We start from the raw sequence: 23,847 nt of genomic DNA, 5'->3' as shown, positions 1-23,847 counted from the left end.
ATAAATTATATTAGTTTATTAATAATCTAATAATATTATTACCCTGATATTTAATGTAATAATGATTATTTATTATTCTTTATATTACATATAATTTATTATTCTTCTCGTTTATGATTTTATCATTTAAAAATAAGTAGAAAGCATGATGCTGTAATCTGCTTTTCCAGTTTAGTGGAACTTATAGTACAATAAGAAACAATCCAGTTTATTGTAAAGTAGAATTCAGTGTCTAATCCAAATATCAGTGATCTCTAATGTGACACATGAAGCTGAACCTTATTTTGTCTTTAATTTTTTATTTATTTTTTTTAAATGCCACAAACCCCCAATTCCCCCCCTCCTTTTTTTATTTTTTTTGTTTTCTTTCTAATATATGGCATGGCCAATTCAGAGATCACAGGCCCGACGTCTCTGCACTATATGGACTAAAGTATTGGGACAGCTGACTTTTCCTCTCATGTGGGTCTTCCTCAAAACTGTTACCACAAAGTTGGAGGCAAATATTTGTATAGAAAATGCCTTTGGATGTGCTCGCATGACATTTTCCACCATGCCATTGCCCCCGAACGCACAGCCAGCTGCATGAAGATACAGTATCGTTTAACACGCTCATATCAGATCTTTCGGGTTTTCAGTTCAGTAACTTTGTTCAGCGATTTAAAAAAAAAACAACAAACAAAAAAATTGTACATACAATTGTCAAGACAATTTTTTGGTTTATTTTTTATGTTAATTAATTTTTTTTTTATAATATTCAAAAAGAAAGAATAATGTATTTTTGTTGTTAATAATATTATTAAGTCTAAATATTTATTTCTGAAATATATGTATTTCTTTAATTAGCTGAGTATGAGATCACTCCTCCTTCTGTCACTCGCTCTCTCTCTCTCTCATTTTGCCATTTTGACAAAATGATCAGAACACCGTGGGCTCCTTGTTGATAAACTGCTGAGTATGTAGATTTCTACACTGCAATGCTTGAACAATTGAGCAGAAGGTCAGAATGGGCAATTATATCGCAATTACGTCATCGTGATAACGTTTATAATAAAGAACTCGTCAGACAGCTAAAATATCATCACTGTGGCAGGTCTGAGAGTGAATGAAACACTGGATTGACGTCACGTAACAGCATGAGGCCTGAAGTGAAGCTACTGATACCTGAAGATTATCCTTTTCCTTTAACTGATTGTCAGAAAGTTTTTTTTTTTTTTTTAGCAGTTTCAATGTAGTTTTTACTATGTAATATTTGATTACTTTTTATCCAATTATAGTTACATTTAGATTTTGTGGAATGCCAGTAAAACTAGTTACCTCCAAGATAACAAGTAGCTCGTTGTATCTTGCGTTGGTGGGCAAAAAAAAGAAAAAGCTCCACCAGCATCTTTTCTGTGGTGATTTAGAAACAAACAATACAGCTTGTCAAGTTACATCTAGATCTCTAGATCTTTGCTGTGTTGAAAAGCAGTTACAGTTGTGCCTTTGACTGTGACAAAGTTGTGACTCCTTCCATAAATGTCCTTCCAAAGACTTTCGCCATGTTGACACCATATTACACGAGCTATTTACAATAATATATTTGTTTCCAGGCTCGAGGACTAGAAGTGGTGCTCTGTCCTGGTTTAATTCTGTCACATGAACTTGCAAATAATATTACTGAAAGTAGTAGTGAAGCCACACATGGGTTCGGCTCCCACAGAGTGGTGTCAGACACACATCAAAAAACAGTTCAGAAATGTGTTGTGTTTTGGTTTTTAGTGTGATATTTGGCTTCAATATATATTTATAATGTATACTGCATGTATGGTTAACAAAAAGACATTTAAGAAGATCCCATGCACTAAATTCAAGTCAAGAATATTTCTATAGCGCTTTTCACAACAGACATTGTCTCAAAGCAGCTTTACAGAAATCAACAGTTAAGGTGAATGGTGTGTATTTATCCCTGATGAGCAGCCATTGCGACTGTGGAGAGGAAAAACTCCCTTATGAGGATGTTATGAGGAAGAAACCTTGAGAGGAACCGGACTCAAAAGGGGAACCCATCCTCATTTGGGTGACATCAAGAGTTTGATCATAAATCTTTCAACAATACAAAACACTGGAGAGTGAGAACTAACATGAGTACAGGAGTATAAGATTATAAGTAATGTTCTATCCACAGTCTTTGGTATAAAAGTAGGAGCTACTGAGCTGAGCTACTCAACATTTGTGATCAACTAAAGTGAATTCATGAGTTATATGCCTGTGTGTGTGTGTGTCAAGTCAAGTTTATTTGTATAGCGCTTTTCACAACAGACATTGTCTCAAAGCAGCTTTACAGAAAACAACAGTGAAGGTGAATGGTGTGCGTTTGTCCCTGATGAGCAGCCGTGGCGACAGTGGCAAGGAAAAACTCCCTTAGATGATATGAGGAAGACACCTTGAGAGGAACCAGACTCAAAGGGGAACCCATCCTCATATGGGTGACATCAAAAGTTTGGTCATAAATCTTTCAACAATACAGAACAATTTGTGATCATCATAGATCCAGCATCAGCATCTCCATGCCAGGGCCTTTAAACACTCGGCATCTACTTCTCCATGATCATCCATAGGTCCATAATCTTCACGAGGTGGGACGTGACTGGAGCTGGCCAAACCTCAGGATGCCTCGGGATGGGGAGAGAAAGAGAAGCAGTGGAGAGGAATTAGCGTAGCTGCTGTTCATGATATTAACAGCACAAGTTGATAATGTGCATGTGATCAGATGTTCTGGAGCACAAGGTTGTGATGTGATGTGTGTGATGTGTGTTATGTGTAGGCTTTGCTAAAAAGATATGTTTTTAATCTGCACTTAAACTGGGAGAGTGTATCTGAACCCCGAACACTGTCAGGAAGACTATTCCAGAGTTTAGGAGCTAAATGTGAAAATGCTCTACCGCCTTTAGTGGACTTTGATATTTTAGGAACTACTAGAAGCCCAGAGTTTTGAGATCTCAGGGAGCGTGACGGATTGTAGCGTGTTAAGAGACTGGATAGATACATGGGAGCCAAACCATTTAGTGCTTTATAAGTGAGTAGCAGTAGTTTGTAGTCTATTCGAAACTTAATAGGAAGCCAATGTAGGGACGATAAGATTGGGGTTATATGATCGTATTTTCTTGACCTAGTAAGAACTCTTGCTGCTGCATTCTGAACTAACTGAAGCTTGTTTATTAATGATGCAGGACATCCACCTAGTAATGCATTACAGTAGTCTATTCTAGAGGTCATAAACGCATGGACGAGCTTCTCTGCATCAGATATAGATAACATATTTCTTAGCTTAGAAATATTTAAAAATGTGTGTGTGTGTGTGTGTGTGTGTGTGTGTGTGTATATATGTATATATATGTGTATATATATATATGTGTGTATATGTGTGTATATATATGTGTGTGTATATATATATATATATATATATATATATATATATATATATATATATATATATATATATATATATATATATGACACTGTATGGGGAAGTTTTAGCAGTTAAGACATTGTACTTTGGATCTGAAGGTTGTGAGTTCAAATCCCAGCCAGACCAAGATTTTACCCCTGGACCCTGAGTGGCCCATTACTGCCCATTAACTCTGGATACAGGCAACTGCCAAATACCGCAAACAAACTGTAAAGTTTACAGTTTGTTTGCGGTATTTGGCAGTTGCCTGTATCCAGAAGTTTACAGTGTAAACAGTCAGGTGTTAAACATCTCTCCTTTACACCTGTATGTACTTGTTGAACATCTAATTCCACGTTTATTCCCCTTTTGCAGTTATAGTAAATCTCCACTCTTCTAGTAAGCCTTTTTTTTTTTTTTTTTTTTTTTTTTAAGTCATTCAGCTACAAGATTGTTTGATGTTTGGTGAACCAAGGAAGCTCCAGTTCTTGTTCATCTAAATAGTGTTTCTCAGGGTTGAGAAGGTCCTGGCTTTGATCATGTCACTCCAGTTCTTCCATTTCTACCTTCACACCATATCTTCATTGTTCATGCTTTGTGCAATGGAGCATTGTCATGCTTGTATGGTGTTTTGGGGCGTGTAAGTCCCATGGAAAGGAAGTTGTAATGCTACAACACACAGAGACAATGCATACAGCTGAACTACGTAATGTATATATAAAAAAATTGCAAACAGATTTAATAAACATTAACACCGAACAATGTATTTGGCGTAATCATTTCTGTGGGATTTTTTTTGTTGTTGATAATACATAAAAAGACAAAAATTGCTGTTACTTAAAAAATTGTTATATTTGCTTTTACTGTAGACAGAAAGATTTGCTGTTATTATAGACTTAGCAATTACTATAGAAACAGTGTCTTATAACCTGTTAGAATCAAATGACCTGTTAGTAGAAGAACAATGGCGTATAAGAACAAGACAAATTATTGTTATCTGCAGTTAAAGAACCAATCGGGATCGCGGATTCTGCATTGTAAGGATGTATACACACCCAGGCAGGCTTTTTTTGCGACTGGAACAGTAGAGCAGTGACTAGCTCATGAACCCAGAGATCACATGCTGGTGATGCAAACTCTCCTGACGTGAACCTGCGGCAGAGTCACGCACATGCTCAGAGTGACACGTTAATCCGATTGAGTAACCCGTAAACGTGTCGACGTTTGGACCCGCATCAGACTGCGTGCTGAGATTAGCCGCATTGTGTAGAGTTTATCAGTAGTGTTGACACGGCTTTAAAGAAAAAGCCAGAGAGCTCACTGTGCGTTGCCATGGCTGTTATTTTGCTGCGTGGCCTAATTAACGCGAGCTCTCAGGCCCTGCACAATCCCTGAATCGACAGTCATAACAAGCTGTTTGTGTTGGCATGATGCTGAACAGGGACATGAATACATTTTAAATGGCTTGTGAAGTTCCTTCAGCTTCCACTTTCAGGTTTTGTCTTTATTTTTTGTGCTTGTTCTGCTTAACATGTAATAAGTGTTCGCTCCTGCTTCAGGATTTTTTAAATAGTTGCAGTCACTATTTTTCTCTGATTTGTTTGATGTACCAAACGAAATCTATTAGATATGGTAATGAACGCTTCTATTTAGTTGTTGGCCAGAGGATATTTTCATTAGGGTAAAAAATATGTATACAGATTAGTCATTTCCAGTTATTACATGTCCTTGTTGTGCTCTCTCTCTCTCTCTCTCTCTCTCTCTCTCTCTCTCTCTTTCTTTTTCTCTCTCTCTCTCTCTCTCTCTCTCGCTCGCTCGCTCTCTTTGGGGTTAACGCTACCAAATTTGACTACTGATTTTAATCACACACTGTAGTATCATATCATATTATTGTATTGAAAACTGTGTAATCATGGTTATATTATACACTATCTGAACAAAGGTATATGGAAACCTGACCATAAGCTTGGTATGTGTTTTGTAAACATCTCATTCCACCTTTGCTGTTATAATAAGCTCCACTCTTCTGGGAAGATGTTCAACTGGATTATGGATTGTTTGTAAAATCAGTCAGCGCTCACATTCATCCCGAAGGTGCTCGATAGGGTTGAGATGTAGAACTCTATAGCAGGCCACTTAAGAGCTTAAGATGCGGTAGCATTCAATTTTCCCTTCACTTAAACTCGACACCGCTTTTGTGGCAGTTTGGGATACAACCACACTTGGCTTGAAATGTCAACATGGTTCCAATACATTTGTCCATAGAATGCATATTGTTTGATGTTTTTTATTGTGTGATATATATTAGCTAAAAACCTGGCAACCTTTTTTAAATGTTAGCTAGCTTGAAAGAAAAGCTATAGAATGGTTTCATTTACACACAATAACAATGAGGCAAATTTACATAGCTAATTTTTTTTTACATTGCATCATCCAACTCGATAGAGAGGTTGCACACTGCGTTCAATTACATAATGTAATGTTATCTATACTGACAATTTGGCTACTTACCGTATTTTTCGGACTATAAGCCGCTACTTTTTTCCCACGTTTTGAACCCTGCGGCTTAAACAACGAAGCGGCTAATTTATTGATTTTTCCTGGGTTTTTCCCGGTTTCACAAACTTCAAGCCAAAAAACTGAACCCTATAACATTAGACCAATGAAATTTCCGAACGGAAACGAAAAAACGCACCTCACCTGTGTTCTGAGCTGCACGGCATCGGGAGAAAAAACTTCCACGGAAGGAGGAAGACAGTGAACAATGACTTTCTTGGTAGGCTACTGTTTAGATACAAGCCGTTGTAACGCGTTGAGTCTGGGTGAAGGGAGAGCTCATTAACTCCAGCTGCAACAGAAATCATATAAGCACAGACAGGTTTCCAAAACCCGTGCTTTTTTATTTTTCTTGGCAACAGCGTTAAGGGTTAGTCAAAGAAACTTAGAAATGAGCATCAGAAAATAATAAGGACATATTCCTCGGTCTTGCACACATGCAGTAATACTGGAAAAACGCGGCGGCAGGCTATTCCCAAAATACCGCTCTGCTCTTAAAGGAGCCACAACATATTTCACCCGTTAAACTGTGTAACAGACACTGTCTTTTGTTAAAGCCTGTGTAAAGTTCATTAGTTTTAGTGTAGACACCTGCGGCTAATAGACAGGTGCGGCTTATTTATGTTCAAAATAAAAATCTTTGTCAAATTCAGTGGGCTTATATATGGGTGCGCTTTATAGTCCGGAAATTACGGTACTAACAACTAATACTTACTATACTAACATCGCTCAGTTAGATTTACACGTCCGTAAACATCCGCTTTTGTTAACACGTCGAATTTATCAAGAAACTGCAAAGCATTAAGTATTTAGAATTAAGCATTTTAACACTATTGACTTGTGAGGTGTTTAATTTATTGAATTTCTGCTGTCAGATACTAATACAAAGTAAATGTGACTCATACGCTGATTTTACAGATGAAAAGTGTGTAGGATTTGAGACTTGGATCTTCATCACAAGAGCTGAAGAATTCAGACTGAAGTATTTATATGTCAGTGATTAGAACATGCCACAATGCTGACACATCCGACCGTTCCTGGCAGTGCATTGTGGGTTACAGCGTTTACTCTCCTTGTGAAATGTTGCAAAAAGTTGTTTTTTTTCCCCGCTTATGAATTTTGCAGAAGTAGACTATGTGTTGTGTGGTACTGTCCTAAACCGGCCGAGCTGGTTCGCGTGCTGGAAGACTGCACAATGTTTTCGAGGGCAATAGTTCACATTTGCATGTTGCTTAATGATCAAAACAGCCTGTCCTACTTTCCAGATCCACTTCCCTAAACGTGACCACACTCTCTTGTTAGTAAAACCTTGCAGATTTTGAAGCAATGATAACTGCTAATAGTCATGTATAATCACCTAAAGCAGAACCAACAATTTGTATCCAGAAAACACTTCAAGTTCATGGATCCAGATTCATTTGCTGAACATGATTGAAACGTGTACAGTAATTTACATTTACAGCATTTAGCCGACGCTCTTATCCAGAGCCACTTATAATTATCTCATTTATACAAATGAGTTGTTGATGGTTAAAGGCCTTGCCTAAAGCTCCAGGAGTGGGATCTTTGTAATGCTGGGATTTGAACTCGCAGCCTTCTGGTCAGAAAGCAAACATCTTACCTACTGAGCTACCACAATAATATTTATCCTATTTATTTTAGTTAACGGGTTTTGTATTCTGATATCTTTTCAATAACAGAACCCATTCAGTCTTAGCTGACATTCTTTACTATTCTTTTATGTTCTTGACCATTCAATTCAAGTGACCAATCAAACTAGAGTTCAATAGTTCAATAACTGAATAATAATTAGAACCATTTCCACCACTGTAATCCATCATCATGCAGTTCTGCTCTACTCTGCACATTCTATATCTTTCTTTCACATTGTATATCTCAGATTATCCTCATATCTATGTACGCTATATTGCCAAAAGTTTCCAGACACCTGGTTATAAGTATGGTATGTGCTTTTTGAGCATCACATTCCACATTTTAGTCTAAATTTCATCTTAAAATTCTACTCAACTCTTCTGGAAAGAGGTTACTCTAGATTTTGCAGTGTGTTTATGGACATTTGTCCTCATTCAGACACAAGCTTGTTAGTAAAGTCAGGTGGTGATGTAGGTAAGGTGAACAGGCCTGGGGGTGCAGTCAGTGTTCATATTTATCCTGAAGGTGTTCAGTAGGGATGAAAGCAGAGCTCTAAAGCATTAGATCTTCCACTCCAACCCATGCAAAGCATATCTTCATGGAGTGTGCTTTGTGCACAGGAGCAGTGTCATGCCCCTTAGCTCACCAGCTTATGCACATTCATGCTGTGCATATATTTGCATATTTGTCTGCACTTGTCAATTTGTCCAAAATCTACTATTTGCACTTCTGGTAGAAGCTAAACTGCATTTTGTTGCCGTGTACCTGCACTATTCAGTAACAATAAAGTTGTATCTATATATCTATGAATCTATAAATACATGTAAAATAAATAAATCTGCCATCCTAGTGATACGTCTCAAGACTGTTATTGGATCAGTCCTATAGTAAAGGACAATTGCCTTTTGTTCCACAGCTAACGATCATTTCGATTGCCTATAAATAGGCACAATTGAGTTTCTGTGAGCGCTAATCTGCTAAAAAGCTACGTTGTTTTTGTTCGAGGTGTGAATAACCACGCAATCAAATGCCGCAGGGCCATCTAGCACTCTGCTCACCCACGCTCTCTCTTTCTGTTTGCCTGGGCACAGATCTACTTAAATGTCACCCGCCTCACATTATAACCCCAGTACAGTGTGTGCAAACCTACTTACGACAGAAATGTGAGACACTGCACTTTCCACAGAGGAGTCCTGGCAGGGACATGTGTCTCCATCTGCTCTCAGGACAAAAAAAAAAGGTCTGTCGTGAAAAAGAGCCAGCACTGAAGCTTAGGTACCAAATGTCATGCGTGTTCATGACCAGTTCGACTCAAATGTGCACAAACCCAAACATGCGGTTTCAACATTTCCCTTAAACCAGATTCATCCAATTCATTTGGCTGTTATGTGAGTTTCCAAAAAAACCTATGTGATGTAATGCACGTTTCACCAACTGTCTGGGATTCATTCCTGACAGTGTTTTAATTGAATTTGCTACAAATCCACAACATTTTTATGGGCGTCAATTAAGCCTGACTGAAAGGGGGCGTGTAACAGGATCCAGAGTTTGAGTGCATGCCGTGACACATGCTGTCCTTCCAACTTTGCTCCTTCAGGCAGTGTTTATCGCATTATGTCTGGAATGAGACAGCATAGGTAAAGGCATTTATAAAGAGATGACGTTTATCGTACCGCTTTGGTTCAGGGCTTTCGTTTCGGTGCACAAGTTTGTTTAGTCTCCGCCTCGCACTTTGGATGCAGTGTCACTGTGTTTTCTAATTACATTTTTTTATTATTATTTAACTTGAAAACATACACAGCAATGCTACGGGGTATAAAAAGGAACTAGAGTTAGCGCAGTGTCACTGTGGCTACTCACGGCATACTGGAAATACGATTTGTAGTGTGCTGAATTACGATTTGTAGTATGTTCTAAAAATCTGATTTTGTTTTTCAACGCTAGTTTAGCTATATTGATTTTTTTTAGCGTTTTATCTCCAGCTTCAAGAACTTCTCTTAAAAGGAGAAAATCCTGACAATTCTGCATATTGAGGAAGTAAATGAATGAAGGATAGAAGGAATAAAGACATTTGTTAAAGTATGCTAAAAATAAATAATGCAGTTATGTAGATTCCTTTTTTTTTTAGAAAATGTAATCTTAAATGTAAAACACACTTACATACAAATAGGGTCCAACAAATGTAAACTGTTTAATTCAATTTTTTTATTTATTTAATTGTATGTACTTTGTGCCAATTTATTCGATTACTCGATTTAATCAATATAATAAAAGTACATTGCATTCATTAGATTTGTTTTATTTTAATATATTTTGTTTGTATTAAAATGTTATTTTATATCATTTTATATATTACTTAACCAAGCATCTTATTGAAAAAGTGTTTTAAGCATGTAACCAGTTGTTCACAAATGTTAATAATAAACTGCGTTAATTGGTGACCCCTAACGTTCTTGCCATGTAATGGTGGCCTGATCAGCTTTTGATATGAAAACTGTGATGTGTATATACACGTTATTGTCTCACATTTTGTGTGCAATAATACAGTGTTTTCATTATTGTTAGGATTGTTTATTGTGTATATCGCTATCAGACTCTGCGATCTGACTGATTGGACGTGGCCTGATATTGATTGATGGTTGAAGTTGTTTAACCTTCAGCTGTCTCCACTGTAGCCTCCTGTTTTTACTGACGTGGTCTCCTGGTCACAAGCCTTAATGTTTGATATGTTGTCCATTTTGAGATGCTATTCTGCTCAGCACTGTTGTAAAAATTGCTGTTTGAGTTACTATAAGCTGCTTGCCAGCTCAAATCAGTGTGGCCATTCTCCTCTGACCTCTTTCAAGCAACTAGCCTTGGCTTGGTGAGTGTAAAAATCCTGCCAGACTTGGCCAGGATCAGCCCTGCCCACATTACATGAAAAGGAGAGGGACTTCAAGACATTTCAAGCTTTGTCTTATTTAAGTCTGAAAGGTCGATGCTCTATAAAACAAACTGAAAGATCCACACATTTCTAAACACGTGTGATCATCTCAAGCTAGTCAGTGCTGTGGAAAATACATAACAGAATCGCACCGTTCATCAGTTGCTAGTAAAATTGGTTCCCGACAAAGAATTGTTTTTTCATAACCACCAAGATGGAAAATGTCTCCAAAATAATTCTACAAAACACAAAAGTCGCTCGAGGTCGTCATGGAAACACTCTAATTTCTATGCTGTGTCATAAAGTCACACATCGACCTTTCAGACTGTAAGTGTGTCTCAGTTTTCAGCTTAAATTATGCTTTTTTAGCTTCTAAAATGGCCACTGTTTAAAGAACTCAAATGATGGAATGCATATGGAGCTAATAAAGATTAGCCTGATTATGCCTGCATGCTTATTGGACTGATTGAGTTTTGGATTATGCACGTTGGATTTTGGAAGAGTTTTGTTGCACAGTTCTTGTTATTCATTAAGAGCCAAATGGGTAGAAAACTTAATGGAATATATTCAAGAATTCACAATCCACAAGGGTGCTGTATGTAAAACTGTCACTGCTTCTCTCTTTGCTCTCAGAAAGAGAGATGGTTTTAAAACTCCCACTATCCCCTTCTGAATGCAGCTGCACTATGATTTTGTATAATGAGCGCCCAGCGGCGGAGTTCACACGCCAAAAAACGTAACAACAATGGGATAATTGCAGTGGGAAGGCGATGCTGAGAAGACAGAAGGACATTGAGCTTAAAACAGCCTGCATTGTCAGACTACAGTGAGATCTGTGATGTAATTCAACAGTCAACAGGGGGATATGAAGAGGGTCAAAACAAAAGGCTTTATTTAGCATTGCGCCTTCAGCAGTTGGCCAGACGTTTGCTGGAACTAAATTACAGGTCACGAGGCTACACCCCCCTGAATTTGAGTGGCAGGGACATAGGCCACACCCCCTTTTTAAATCTACTGACAGACACATAAAGACCACAACTATTTAAGGCACCTGACAGGCACAAGGACAATAGTTCTATAAAGTGACTGACAGGCACAGGGGCTGCACCTCCTTTAAAGTGACCTACAGGCTACATACTGTTTAATGCTACTGACAGGCACAGAGGCTACACCACCTTTAATGTGACTGGTGGGCATACAGTCTACACCTCCTTTAACACTACTGAGGGGCACAGAGGCTACACCACCCTTAATGTGATTGGTGGGCATACAGTCTACACCTCCTTTAACACTACTGAGGGGCACAGAGGCTACACCACCCTTAATGTGATTGGTGGGCATACAGTCTACACCTCCTTTAACACTACTGAGGGGCACAGGCTACACCACCTTTAATGTGACTGATGGGCATACAGTCTACACCTCCTTTAACATTTCTGAGGGGCAAAGAGGCTACACCACCTTTAATGTGACTGATGGGCATACAGTCTACACCTCCTTTAACACTACTGACAGGCACAGAGGCTACACCACCTTTAATGTGACTGGTGGGCATACAGTCTACACCTCCTTTAACACTACTGAGGGGCACAGAGGCTACACCACATTTAATGTGACTAATGGGTATACAGTCTACATATTTTTTACTGGAGATCTTTCATATAGCACTGGGACTGACAGGCACAGAACCCTTATCTCCCTTGTGCACCTGACACGCACAGAGGCCAGGCCTTCTTTAAAGTGTACTGCCATCAACACAGACCTCATGTTTTTGAATGGAACATGCAGCCAATAAATGATAAAACCAAGTTTCTATTAGATCTTGTGTCAATTTGTTAAGGCAAATGCCTTAAGCAGAATGTGACACGTGGGGATGGGGGCAGAATTGCTTGAATATTGAATATTCTCATTTCCAAAGAGGCACGTTTGTACATTTGGGTTGATTCCTTGACCCATTTTACCCCCATGAGCCTATGAATCTGACGGGGTTGAGTTGCTTCAGGTGTAGATGCACTTTTGCTCATAGAGTCTGAGTGTGCATCTTCAGTTCTTTAGTGTTTATCTTAAAAGACATTCTGTGTTCAGCCAACGCATGTGTAAGGTATTAAATATTAATAACAGGTATTAGGTCTTTAATGGTAGGTATTAATGATTAATTGCCTAACCTTTTATCATTCATTATGGTATTATCATGGAATTGTGTGTTTCAAAAAATTACTTTGTTACTACATCTTAGTTTAACAGCTTGGATTATAACAGAACTAAGCTGTAAAGGTTAAGATGTTTGTGTTTGTGCTTTTTGAACAACTCATTCCACATTTAGTCCCCATTTGCTGTTTTAATAACCTCCACTCTTCTGGGAAGATGTTCCACAAAGTTTTGGAGTGTGCTTGTGGAGACTTGTGTTCATTCAGCTACAAAAGTATTAGTAAAGTCAGATCCTGAGGTAGGTGAGGTGAGGAGACCTGGGGTGCAGTCAGCATTCCAATTCATCTCAAATGTGTTCAACAGAGATGAGGTCAAATCTCTATAGCAGGCCACTCAGGATTTTCTATTTTAAATGTAAAACATATTTTCATGGAGTCAAGAAATCTTGTTCAAGCCACTGCAAAAACACTGTCTCCAAATTTGTGGTGACAGTTTGTTGAAGAACCACAATCGGGTGAAAGAGTCACAGACCTTTTGTCCATGTGGTGTATTTATCTAGTTCCTTCAGGTTCTCTAAAACAAAACATCATTGGTGACTTCAGGTGCGAATGAGCGCATGTGGTGTTCCAAACAGCGTTCCCTCCTCATGTGTAGTGTTCCCTGAATACGCTTCTTATTCAGGATAAAGCAAATATTGTATGCATTTAAATTTGTCCAAAAGTGAAAACGGTCTTCTCCTGAATGGGATGAGGACTAGTGACGTTAGTGTGAAATGCCTACGCTGACTTTACTGTACGTGGTTATTATATTGTGTATATCTAGTTGAACTATTATAGGAAGTTCACACGGTTGGATTAGATTAGATTAGATTGGATTAGATTAAACTTTATTGTCGTTGTGAAATGAAATGCAGTGGTCTTACAGCACATGGAATTCCCAGGCAGCCTCCAATCCAAGTGCTAACCAGGCCCGACCCTGCTTAGCGTCTAAGATCAGACAAGATCAGGCATTCTCAGAGTGGTATTGGCATAAACAATAGAAATAATATACAGTGTAATAGATATTAAGTTTATGTCTATAGATTTGAGGTAAATATGCTAAAAGTGTTAACAAAAGTACCGTTTGTGATAAAGTTTTATCTGTTGCACCTGTCGGATTAACGATTAACAGCGGTGTTGTAAACAGGACACAATTTAAACACAGTCGGCCCAATAAAAGGGTGATATCGTGTGACGGCTGTTCTTTTATAATATCTCTCCCTTTGGTTCATATCCTTCCACCTGTCCTCTGACTGCTTTCTCTTTTCTTTTCTCTGACAGTTGAAAGGTCAAAAGGCCAGCAGGTGTGGATCAGACGGACTTCCTCTCTAGGCGCCATCACTGCTCCGTACCTGACCGGCCAGTGGCCCCGTGATCCCACAGCGCTCTACCCATCGTGCATGAAAGACAAATCCACACAGGTAGAATCACTGCACAAGCTGCATCAAATGCTGTCTGTCTGCGTTTGTCTCTGAGGCTTGACTAGAAGGCCATGTGCTCTCCTTGGCATGTGCTCCAGCATGTGTCTTGATGAGGTTTAGAGTTTAAGGATGTTCTGCATTCAGACTTTAAAATAGTTATGGCCTTGAGAGCATCACAACCTCGGTAATAATTAAGGCAGACCATTTAGATAACGGCAGAATTGCACAGAATGACACAGAACTGTCAGGAAAATCAACATTTCCCTCAGATGTATTAGCAAATTGCTAATGCAAGGTTCTGTATGAATAACTCTATTAAGAACCATCATCATTACAACTCATGACGTAAATTTCACCCACTGTAGTGGTGAGTGACACCAAAAAAATGGGAATTTCATGTGGGATATTTCAGTGCAGCTTGTTTTTTTAGGCCAAAAGGACGATTTTGAGTAACACAAAGCAAAGAATTATACTTTTGATTAAATTTAAGTGGATATACAGTATACAGACAAATAATACAATGTTCCTTTAGGACCAAGGTGCTACAGCTAAACTAAAAAACAGCATGAATTAACCCAGGATACTACAGAAATTGCTAGAACAAACAGACCAATACAGTACATGGGACATTACATAAAGTGCATGTGTGTGCAAACACTATTTAGTGCAACAACACCATATAAGAACATTGTAAAAATGCAAGCACCAATCAATACACAGTGAGACAATAAATACTGTACATGTATAGTGATGATTCAGCAAAATAAAGTGTGTGTGAGCCTCTATATCAGTCTTAAGTTTGTTGGTTTGCAGGAACTAACTGTTGGACCATATGTTGTGGGGGATTTTTTTTTTCAGTTAGCAGAAAGGTGAAGTAAGTGTGTGTGTGTGTGTGTGTGTGTGTGTGTGTGTGTGTGTGTGTGTGTGTGTGTGTGTGTGTGTGTGTGTGTGTGTAAAACTTATTGTAAATGTTTTTTGTAATCGACAGTTAGCATGAAAAATACAGTTTAAGTTGTTTAATTATGAAATAATGTGTAATTGTAATTTAAAAAGCATAGCATAGTTGAGAAATCTAACAAAATTAAAATAAAAAATAAGACCAAAAATATACAAATTATATATGGAAATAATGTAAAAGCTTTTAAACCCACTGAATGTCAGTTTCTTTATTTTTATTATTTTTTATATTTCTTTGTGGATGAGAAACAGCGCTTTGAAAATTGCCTGGTTTACAGTGGACCAGACACAAGAACTTTATCTGACCTATCTTAAATGAGGACCATGATTAGGTCTAATATCAGTGTGGCTTTGGCTTCGATCAAGTAATATCTGATCATGAGTATCTCACTGACGGATTTGTGCACTATTGAGCATTTTATCTAGATGACTCATGGAAGCGTGGGGTTTCGGTGCACACATGCCAGCGTTTAGAGGCATCCTACATGGTGTAGCGCCGATCCGATGAACAAAGAGTCACCTGAACTGGGCGTGTCTGACCCAGCATGACACACTGTAAAAGGCTTCATCAACAGCATACAAATAGCCGAGTGTTCATCAGAGGACAGCCGACTCAGCATTTAAATAGTCAAATTTGCTCTTGTGATCGTCTCACGAAACTGTTGTTAACGTGACTTTCCGAAGAACAGTTGCGTCCCTGAGATACACATCAACCCAATGTCTCATCCGTCATCTGATTCCTCAGCTTCAGGGTGAGATTTATCACCTGCTGGAGACACGCTGATCCTGCAGGCCTTATGCTCTCCTAGTTGGCTCCTTCCTCTAACACACAATGATATTTGGACTTCTTGGTGTATGTGTGTGCATCTGCATCATATTGCAGAAAACGGTGCACTTCATATCTGGGCTTCAAATTAGGAACGCGATTTGTCCTAAGATTGAGTGCATACAGTATCACGTTACTATCACACTGCACAGTGTCACGATGAGCCGGAAAGTGAAAAGTGAGTGTTTGGCATCTGTTTAAAGGTATTCACTTGATGACTCATTCTGAATATGGTGTGAAGGCAGATATCACCACACACATCCTGATGTGTTTTCTTTTCTTTTTTTTCTTCTTTTTCAGAGCTATCTGCATTACCTTTTTTTTTTTTTTCATTGTAAAAAAGACATCAAATCATTGATATACAGAGCCTGTTTACAAACAAGCAAGTTTTTTTTATGGATGTTAAGAGACGTGCGCAATTGAATGGCATCCATTTTCATCAGACTGTCGCTTTAGGCAACAACAGTATTTTGGATGAATTTGGGATGAAATTCATGTAGCTGTCATGTTCCACTTGACAAGTTTCTGTATATATTTGGAGAACGTTCAGTTGGAGAACATTTTAACTAATTATATACATGTAGGTTAAATAAGGAAAGGAATACTGAACCAACATTGCTACAATTCCATACTTCAGCACCATGTAATTCCATCTGGACTGTTCAATCACCAAACTTCACCATAAAACAAGGAAGCAAAGAAACTAAAACCCTGAAGCATTCATCCAAGCTCTGTAAAGGTTATTTAAGGAGCAAACAGTCAGCAGGAGTATTTATCATGGAATGACCTGCCCAGTCACCGTATCTAAATCAAGTCAAGTCAGGTTTATTTCTATAGCGCTTTCCACAACAGACATTGTCTCAAAGCAGCTTTACAGAATTTAACAGTTAAGGTGAACGGTGTGTATTTATCCCTGATGAGCAGCCGTGGCGACTGTGGCAAGGAAAAAATCCCTTAGATGTTATGAGGAAGAAACCTTGAGAGGAACCAGACTCAAAAGGGGAACCCATCCTCATTTGGGTGTCATCAAGAGTGTGATTATAAATCTTTCAACAAAACAGAACACTGGAGAGTGAGAACTAACATGAGTACAGGAGTATAAGATTATAAGTAAATGTTCTTTCTACAGTTTTTATGCTTATAAAACTAGGAGCTACTGAGCATTTGTGATCATCACAGATCCAGCACCAGCTTCTCCATGCCAGAGCCTTTAAACACTCCAAGAGGAATCCTATTAAACTGCTCTGGGATTAACTGGATGAAATTCCCAACTAGTGAGGAACACTTTTGGAAAGTTTTATAGGAGGAAAAGGATTTCAGCTGAACATTTAGAGAAATTCAATGTCCAAAGCTGTTATTCATGCTAAGGGAGGACTTTCCAAACTGTCAGTAATGATTAAGTCCTGTTCTTTGAATGTAATTAAAAGGAATTAACCTATCCAGTAGCTATAACTTGTGTTAGAAAGAAAATCGGGTGAATTGAGTTTTTTTATCCTGACGTCTGGTGACATTCATATGAAACCAGGTTGTGGGAATTAGGGCTGTTTGTCTCAGCTGATATTGTGCATGTCTGCGGAAATGCTAGTTTAGGTTTTAGGTTTTTTTTTGCACGGGGCAGGTTTAAAAGTATTCCTGCACATACAGGTTTTAATATGTGACCCACATCCGTGGTGACACTTGAATTTATTCGTATGACATAGACTACATTTATGTTCAAATATTCACCCGTTACCTATTATTGAGAAATTCCTTTTAAACATTATGTTGCCAGTTTCATCGCAATTATAGCTGTATTCAGTAACGTTGCATCCATCTATCTCTGAAGTAACAATCTAGATTTTATTGTACTACGTTGAAATTTTAACTCGATTTGAATTTGACAGCAAAAAATAGAAATAAAATGAACTCCACCTTAAATGTCCTCAAAAAAATTAATGTTCAGGTGTTGTCGCCTGATCTGCACGTGTCTCATCATGCCCGATTTCAGCCGAACTGGAGTTTTGCATGACTCCTTTTCTAAAAACCTGTCTTATATTCGTAAACCTTAAGCTCGAATTTCTGTGCTCTACTTCTGCTGTTTATTAAAAAACTCAACGTGTAATCAAAAACAGGTCCTACACTGCAGCCTGGCAGTAGTCTCAGTTTGTCGATTTTAGATCGTAAACCCTTTATTTTTAATACACCAGGCGTTCTTTCGGTTATTTTTAGTGTTGTTTTAAGACACCCGGTTCCACTTGATAACCCAGATTATAAAGCCAGTAGAGGAGTCACTCGCCGAACTTTCACATGATCTCGCATGCATCCTGTTTTCACTGCAGCACGCACAAACCAAAGCCACACAGGATCTCTGCTTAGCTCACACACACACACACACACACACACACACACACACACACACTCCTACAAAGCTGCACATCTACCCAGCATGCAAATCGACCCTGTTTTCCTGCTCCTTTGTTGTGAATATTTTGTAAAGAGCCTGCGTTGCGGTTTAAACAAGAATCGGGACAAAAATTGTTCGCTTTATCGCAGTGGACAAATGGCAAATACCGTTGCTAGGACGCCAGGGCACTGGAGATTTCATTGTGTAGTCATTTATTCCAAAAGTGGTAGTAATGTACAGCAAGGTATTTGCCCTGAATAGTGCAATTAATACAAACTAATCTCAATGAACTAAAAGTCAATCAATGACTTTCAATGGTGTTGGGTCTCACATGTCAATCAAATATTCACGCATATTCTAACTTGGCTACTTGATTTTCTTTGTGTTTAACCACAAGGTGTTTTGTGTGTGCTTATGTGCTAGCAGAAAAAATATATATGAAGGCTTTGCCGTATACTTTTTTTTTGTTTTGATTAGTCCTCAGGTCTCTGTAAACCCTGAATTCCAAGTTCTTGAGTTGTTTAGTGGCTTCATGGATCTTTAAGATGTAGATGAGGAAAAATTCCCAGCTGCACAGAGTGGTCTCAATTTAGAAGGACTCCATCCAGAGGTAGAACATCAGGATGATGCAGGCAGATCTGAAGAGAAGAAAGGACCGGAACACTGGTCACTGGAACCTCAGGTGCACTCGAATATGTGACAAATGGAAGGTTCCAATCAAAAAAAAAAACACACTCTTACTCTTTGGGTAACTTCTTAAACTGCAACTGCATCTGACTGAGCCTTCGTTATCTAACATTAGTCAAATTTACATACTCACATGCAGTTTTTGATTCCAAAACGACCATCTGACATCCCTACATCAGATTAACTCATCTTACTAGAAATCATTCTATCGTCATATGTGATGTGTGTGGTGCAGCAGAAGATGGGATTTAAATATGTTGTGTTTATTTTCAGAATCAGAATGCTTTATTGATCCCCTGGGGGAAATTGTTTGGTTGCAGTTGCGCACAGAAAAAAAATAAGAACATGCAAATAAATATTCATATAAGGTTATATATTAAGTGAAAGTAAATGTGTTGCAGCAGTGAAAACAGATGTCAGAAAAGTCAGACTACAATAATAATTATAAAAGTTATTGCACATTAAATAATAATAATTAATATGCTTGCACATAATTGACAAAGGTATTAAAAAATTATATGTGTGGCATGAAAATCTATGCTATTTTCATATAGTCTATAAAACTATACCTATTTCTATATTGTCTATAATCATGGACCAAAAATGGATGAAAAAATGTTAATTGGAAAATTTTTATTTTTTTTATTTTTATTATTGTGTTTCTAAACAAAACTTTACATATTTTAAATTGAGCAATTCTAAAAAGGCCTTTTTCAGTGTGTGGTTACTTCAAATGATGTCTTCTGAAGATATTCTGAACTTGAGTTTTATTGGTACATTGTTATTTGTTCAGTCAAGCTTAGTTCCAGGCCTAAGTTTATAATCTTACATACAACAATCGCAGCCCTTCAAAAGAGATGTGATAAACTTTCTTCCCAAAATGCAAGAGTTTCTATTTGGACAATTTTAATTACAAAGCTGGAATGAAGAAACAAGCTAGAAGCTGTGTGTATGTTAATGGCCAATATGTTTGTCAGTTAGAAGGTTTTGTTTAGCTCCTCTTAGCAAAACTGTCAGTGCATATGAGTTATGCATATCTCACACCTCTGCACAACTATGCTGATTTTTCATGTTTCCTAGAATTGCTTTTGAAGCGTGTGAGGTATAGATCACACGTAGGCTGGGAACTAAATGTATGCAAATGTGTCTCATGTTTACATTCACAGGCAAAAATAACAAACCTGCAACTCTGACAGAACTATAAAATAGTGAATATTTTCTTGATGCACCGTGCATTTGAAATAACTGTAGGTGAAGTATAATTTTCAATATGTGTTGTTGAATACGGCTGCTCTTGCCTAGCCTGAGCATGGTCCTGAAGATATCTATCAAGTTTTGTGTCAGTGTGCAAAGTTGCTGAAATGCAGGCTGAATCGTTTCCTGTTCAGCAGCTTCTTTGCTTTTATTTGCTTTTGTTGGCAAATCATGGATAAACTGTTTGGAGTATTAAAAATCTTTCATCCAAAAAAGTTTCATCCAGGTGGCTCTAAAGAATATGTGGGTGAAATTTGGAGTTGTTCAAATATATATTGGCTGATACAAGCATTTTAAGCCTCTTATTGTAACCTTTGACTAGTAGCTGTCATGAAATGTGTTGTATAACCTCAGGCCATGATCTTAAACATGTTTACCAAGTTTTGTGTCAGTGTCCACAAAAGTTGCTGAGATACAATCTTACTTCTGTTCAACAATTTCTTTGTCAGATTTATTAGCATACTGTAGGAAATATTTATTAAATAGGGGCACTGAAATTTTCTCCTTTCAGGGAAAAAGGCGATGCCTTTTAAGTTTCATGGTTCAAAGGTTATGACTATGCACATGCTTCCAAATTAGGCCAATATTTGACCCAATGGTGGCACTAGAGCGTGTGCAGCATTTGGACCAATTTTGGTAAGAATGTTTTATTAAATCTCCTCAATCAGTGTGCCAAATTTCAGAACTTTTTATTTGACCGTTCTAATGGCTGCAGTAGACATGCTAGCCAGAAAATTATGATGATAAAGAAAAGGTAGAATAACAATAGGATGCTGACACACATTCAATGCTTAGCCCACTTATAAGTTTACAAAGGATTCATAGAAGAAGAAAAAAGAAACTTTTTTATTTATGTTGCTGTATGAAAAAATCTTTGGTAAAAGTGAAAAAAAAAAAGTATAAAAAAAAATACATAAACAAATTAACTGAAATGCAAAAATTATAAAACATTTAAATAAAGTAAACGAAAATAAAAATCCAGTTAGGAAAGTGATGAAAAAATTTAACACTACTACTAAAACTAACTAAATAACTCAGTTAGCAAACAAGTAAATAAAAATTTTTTTGTTTACTTAGACTGATAATTATTTAATAGCAATATTTAATTGTAATGTCATTCATTTTATATTTCTAGCATTAAGATATGTGTAAAAAACAATGGACTGTAGAAAAAAAGTTGCATATGCAGAAAATAAAAGTTCACTAACATATACTACATAGACAAAGGTTTGTGGACACCTGACCTGCATTTTGAATATCCCATTGCGCATTACTTCAGGGTAGTGTGCTTGTGGAAATTGTGTGCCCATTCAACTATAAGTGCGTTAGTAAAGTCAGGTATTAATGTAGGTGAGTACTCCTCTTATCCCAGAGGTGTTTAGTAGGGTTGAGAGGTAGAGCTCTATAGGAGTCCACTCAAGATCTTCCACTCCAACTAATGTAAATCATATCTTAATAGAGCTGGCTTTGTGCACAGGGCCGCTGTCATGTTGGGACAGGTTTGGAAAGGTGTGCCTCGACGTTTTGGTAATAGTTTGGGAAAGAACCACATATGTTTGGGGAAAAGTCCGGTGTTTCAATACTTTTGTCCATATGGTGTATTTTGTCCCTCTATTAAGTACAGAAATAAAACTTTTAGGAAATAACAGCAGTCTAAAGCCCTGTCTTAATATCTTATTATATTAGCAGTAAAATATACATGCGTACCAAAATCTTTTGACTTTTCTGAGTCTCTCTTTAATCCTGGAGCTGTGACAGCTGTGGTGTGGCTTTACTGTGCTGGGAAACACACACAGGCAGGTGGTGAAAAGACTTGGCAACATTTGTGCTCTCTTGGCTCTTTTTTAATGGAAAGACTGCGAGATTGCCTTCAAAGCCTTTCTGAGTTTCCTCAGCTCTGGAGCTGATCTATCTATAAAAGGCCTGTCTTTGAAATGTGACTTCCATCTTCTGGATGAATGGAGTCTTCTGTGAGACCTGCTACAGCTGTGAGAGCTCCAGGAGCTTGGCCTGTTGATGTTTTTTTATGCTCTCGATATATTTTGCTCCACAAGCCAGAAACGTAGCAACACACTCAGGAATGCTGTTAGAACAGATGTGATGTGCTGGCTGCCCATGATTCTGACACGTCTGGGAAGAAAATAAACCTTTTTTTTCCCTGTTTCCTGCTACTTCTCTTGCCTGTGCGAACGTCACCATGAAAGATGGGGGGCTTCTTTTTATAGCTTTGTAATAACTTATTAACCACTCTGGGCCAGAGCTTCGCTACTTGTAATTTCCTTTTCAACCTTGTTCCAGTCCAGTTTTTTTTTTTGTTTGTTTTTTTTTGTTTTTTTGAAGATGATGCTGATTGAGGTGTTTAGCCCAATGCTTAGTCACAGAGTTCATGCTAGCTCCTGCTAATTGGATGAAATAATAGCGATTACCCAAGTGATGTGTGATGGGTTTTTCCCTCCTACACCCTCAGGGGCTCATTTTACTTGCACATCTGGTAGAGGACTTTGCTCCAAAACATGTTGTTTCTCTAAAAATATTGCATACTTCACTTAACGTTTGGTGTATCTACAATAATCGTTGAATTTTGGACCAGATTCTTTTTCTTCCTTATTATTTGTTGCATATATGAATTTACTTGTAGGTCAGCTAATATGTCTCATCTCAATATTAACACATTTTGAAGGCCATGGGGTTTGTTGAAGGAGATATTTAAAAGAGCAGCATTAAAGTCAACCCTGAAAACAATAGAAAGTATGTGGTGCAATACGGTGATCCATGATGCTTCCACCACCATGCTTCAATGTAGCTGTAATGGTGCCATCACTGTGATGAGTATGGCTGGATTCCAGCAAAAAAAAAAATTCTTCCAAGGTTTTGTTTGAATAATTGAACCAGGCCTATATAGAATATGCAGTTAGTGTTGTCTTGTACATCTGCATACCCATTAACTTTCTCATTGTTTATCATGTTAATTTGAATTCCTCGCTAATCTATTTTGTTTAAACCTCTGTTTGTGTGTGTGTGTCATGTCAGACTCCTGGATGCTGGAGTGAAGATTTGTCCGAGGGAGAGCTGAGGAACACGCATCAGCGTTCGGCGTCCTGGGGCTGCGCCGACCAGCTTAAAGAGGTACACACACACACACACACACACACACACACACACACACACACACACACACACACACACACACACACACACACACATTTTATATATATATATATATATATATATATATATATATATATATATATATATATATATATATATATATATATATATATAAATAAACATATGGTACTTTGTGGTCATTGTACCCCCTGCTGCACAGGGAGCTATTGCGGTCATGAAACTGCTGAGTTAGCACTTTATCGCCTTGTGATAATCAGGTGAATAAAACAGCTGCGTGAGAGAGGAAAGGTCAGATATGAAAGCCCTTAACCCCACTCCGCACAGGCCCTAAAAAAATGCATGTGCGTGACTTCCTCTGTGGCTTTTACGTCGCTTCCTGCTCCGCTACCGCTGCGTTAGCAGCAGCGTCACCCACAGTGGTGGCAGCATCATCTGGGCTTCT

General features: G+C 38.0%; 1 protein-coding gene across 1 annotated transcript in view; it reads left to right on the top strand.

The window, feature by feature from the left end:
* glcci1a (glucocorticoid induced 1a) overlaps positions 1-23,847 on the top strand; it is a 43,171-nt gene that overhangs the window by 8,004 nt on the left and 11,320 nt on the right. Inside the window, exons 2-3 of the mRNA XM_083544326.1 lie at positions 14,030-14,169; positions 23,307-23,402. Of these exons, the coding sequence (XP_083400452.1) occupies positions 14,030-14,169; positions 23,307-23,402 (236 nt within the window). The remainder of the gene's footprint in view (positions 1-14,029; positions 14,170-23,306; positions 23,403-23,847) is intronic.

Source organism: Silurus aristotelis, assembly GCF_946808225.1.
Source record: "Silurus aristotelis genome assembly, chromosome: 6".
In the NCBI taxonomy this organism is placed as follows: domain Eukaryota; kingdom Metazoa; phylum Chordata; class Actinopteri; order Siluriformes; family Siluridae; genus Silurus; species Silurus aristotelis.
Note: the sequence above shows the minus strand (reverse complement) of the source record. Positions and strands in the feature narration are given on the sequence as shown.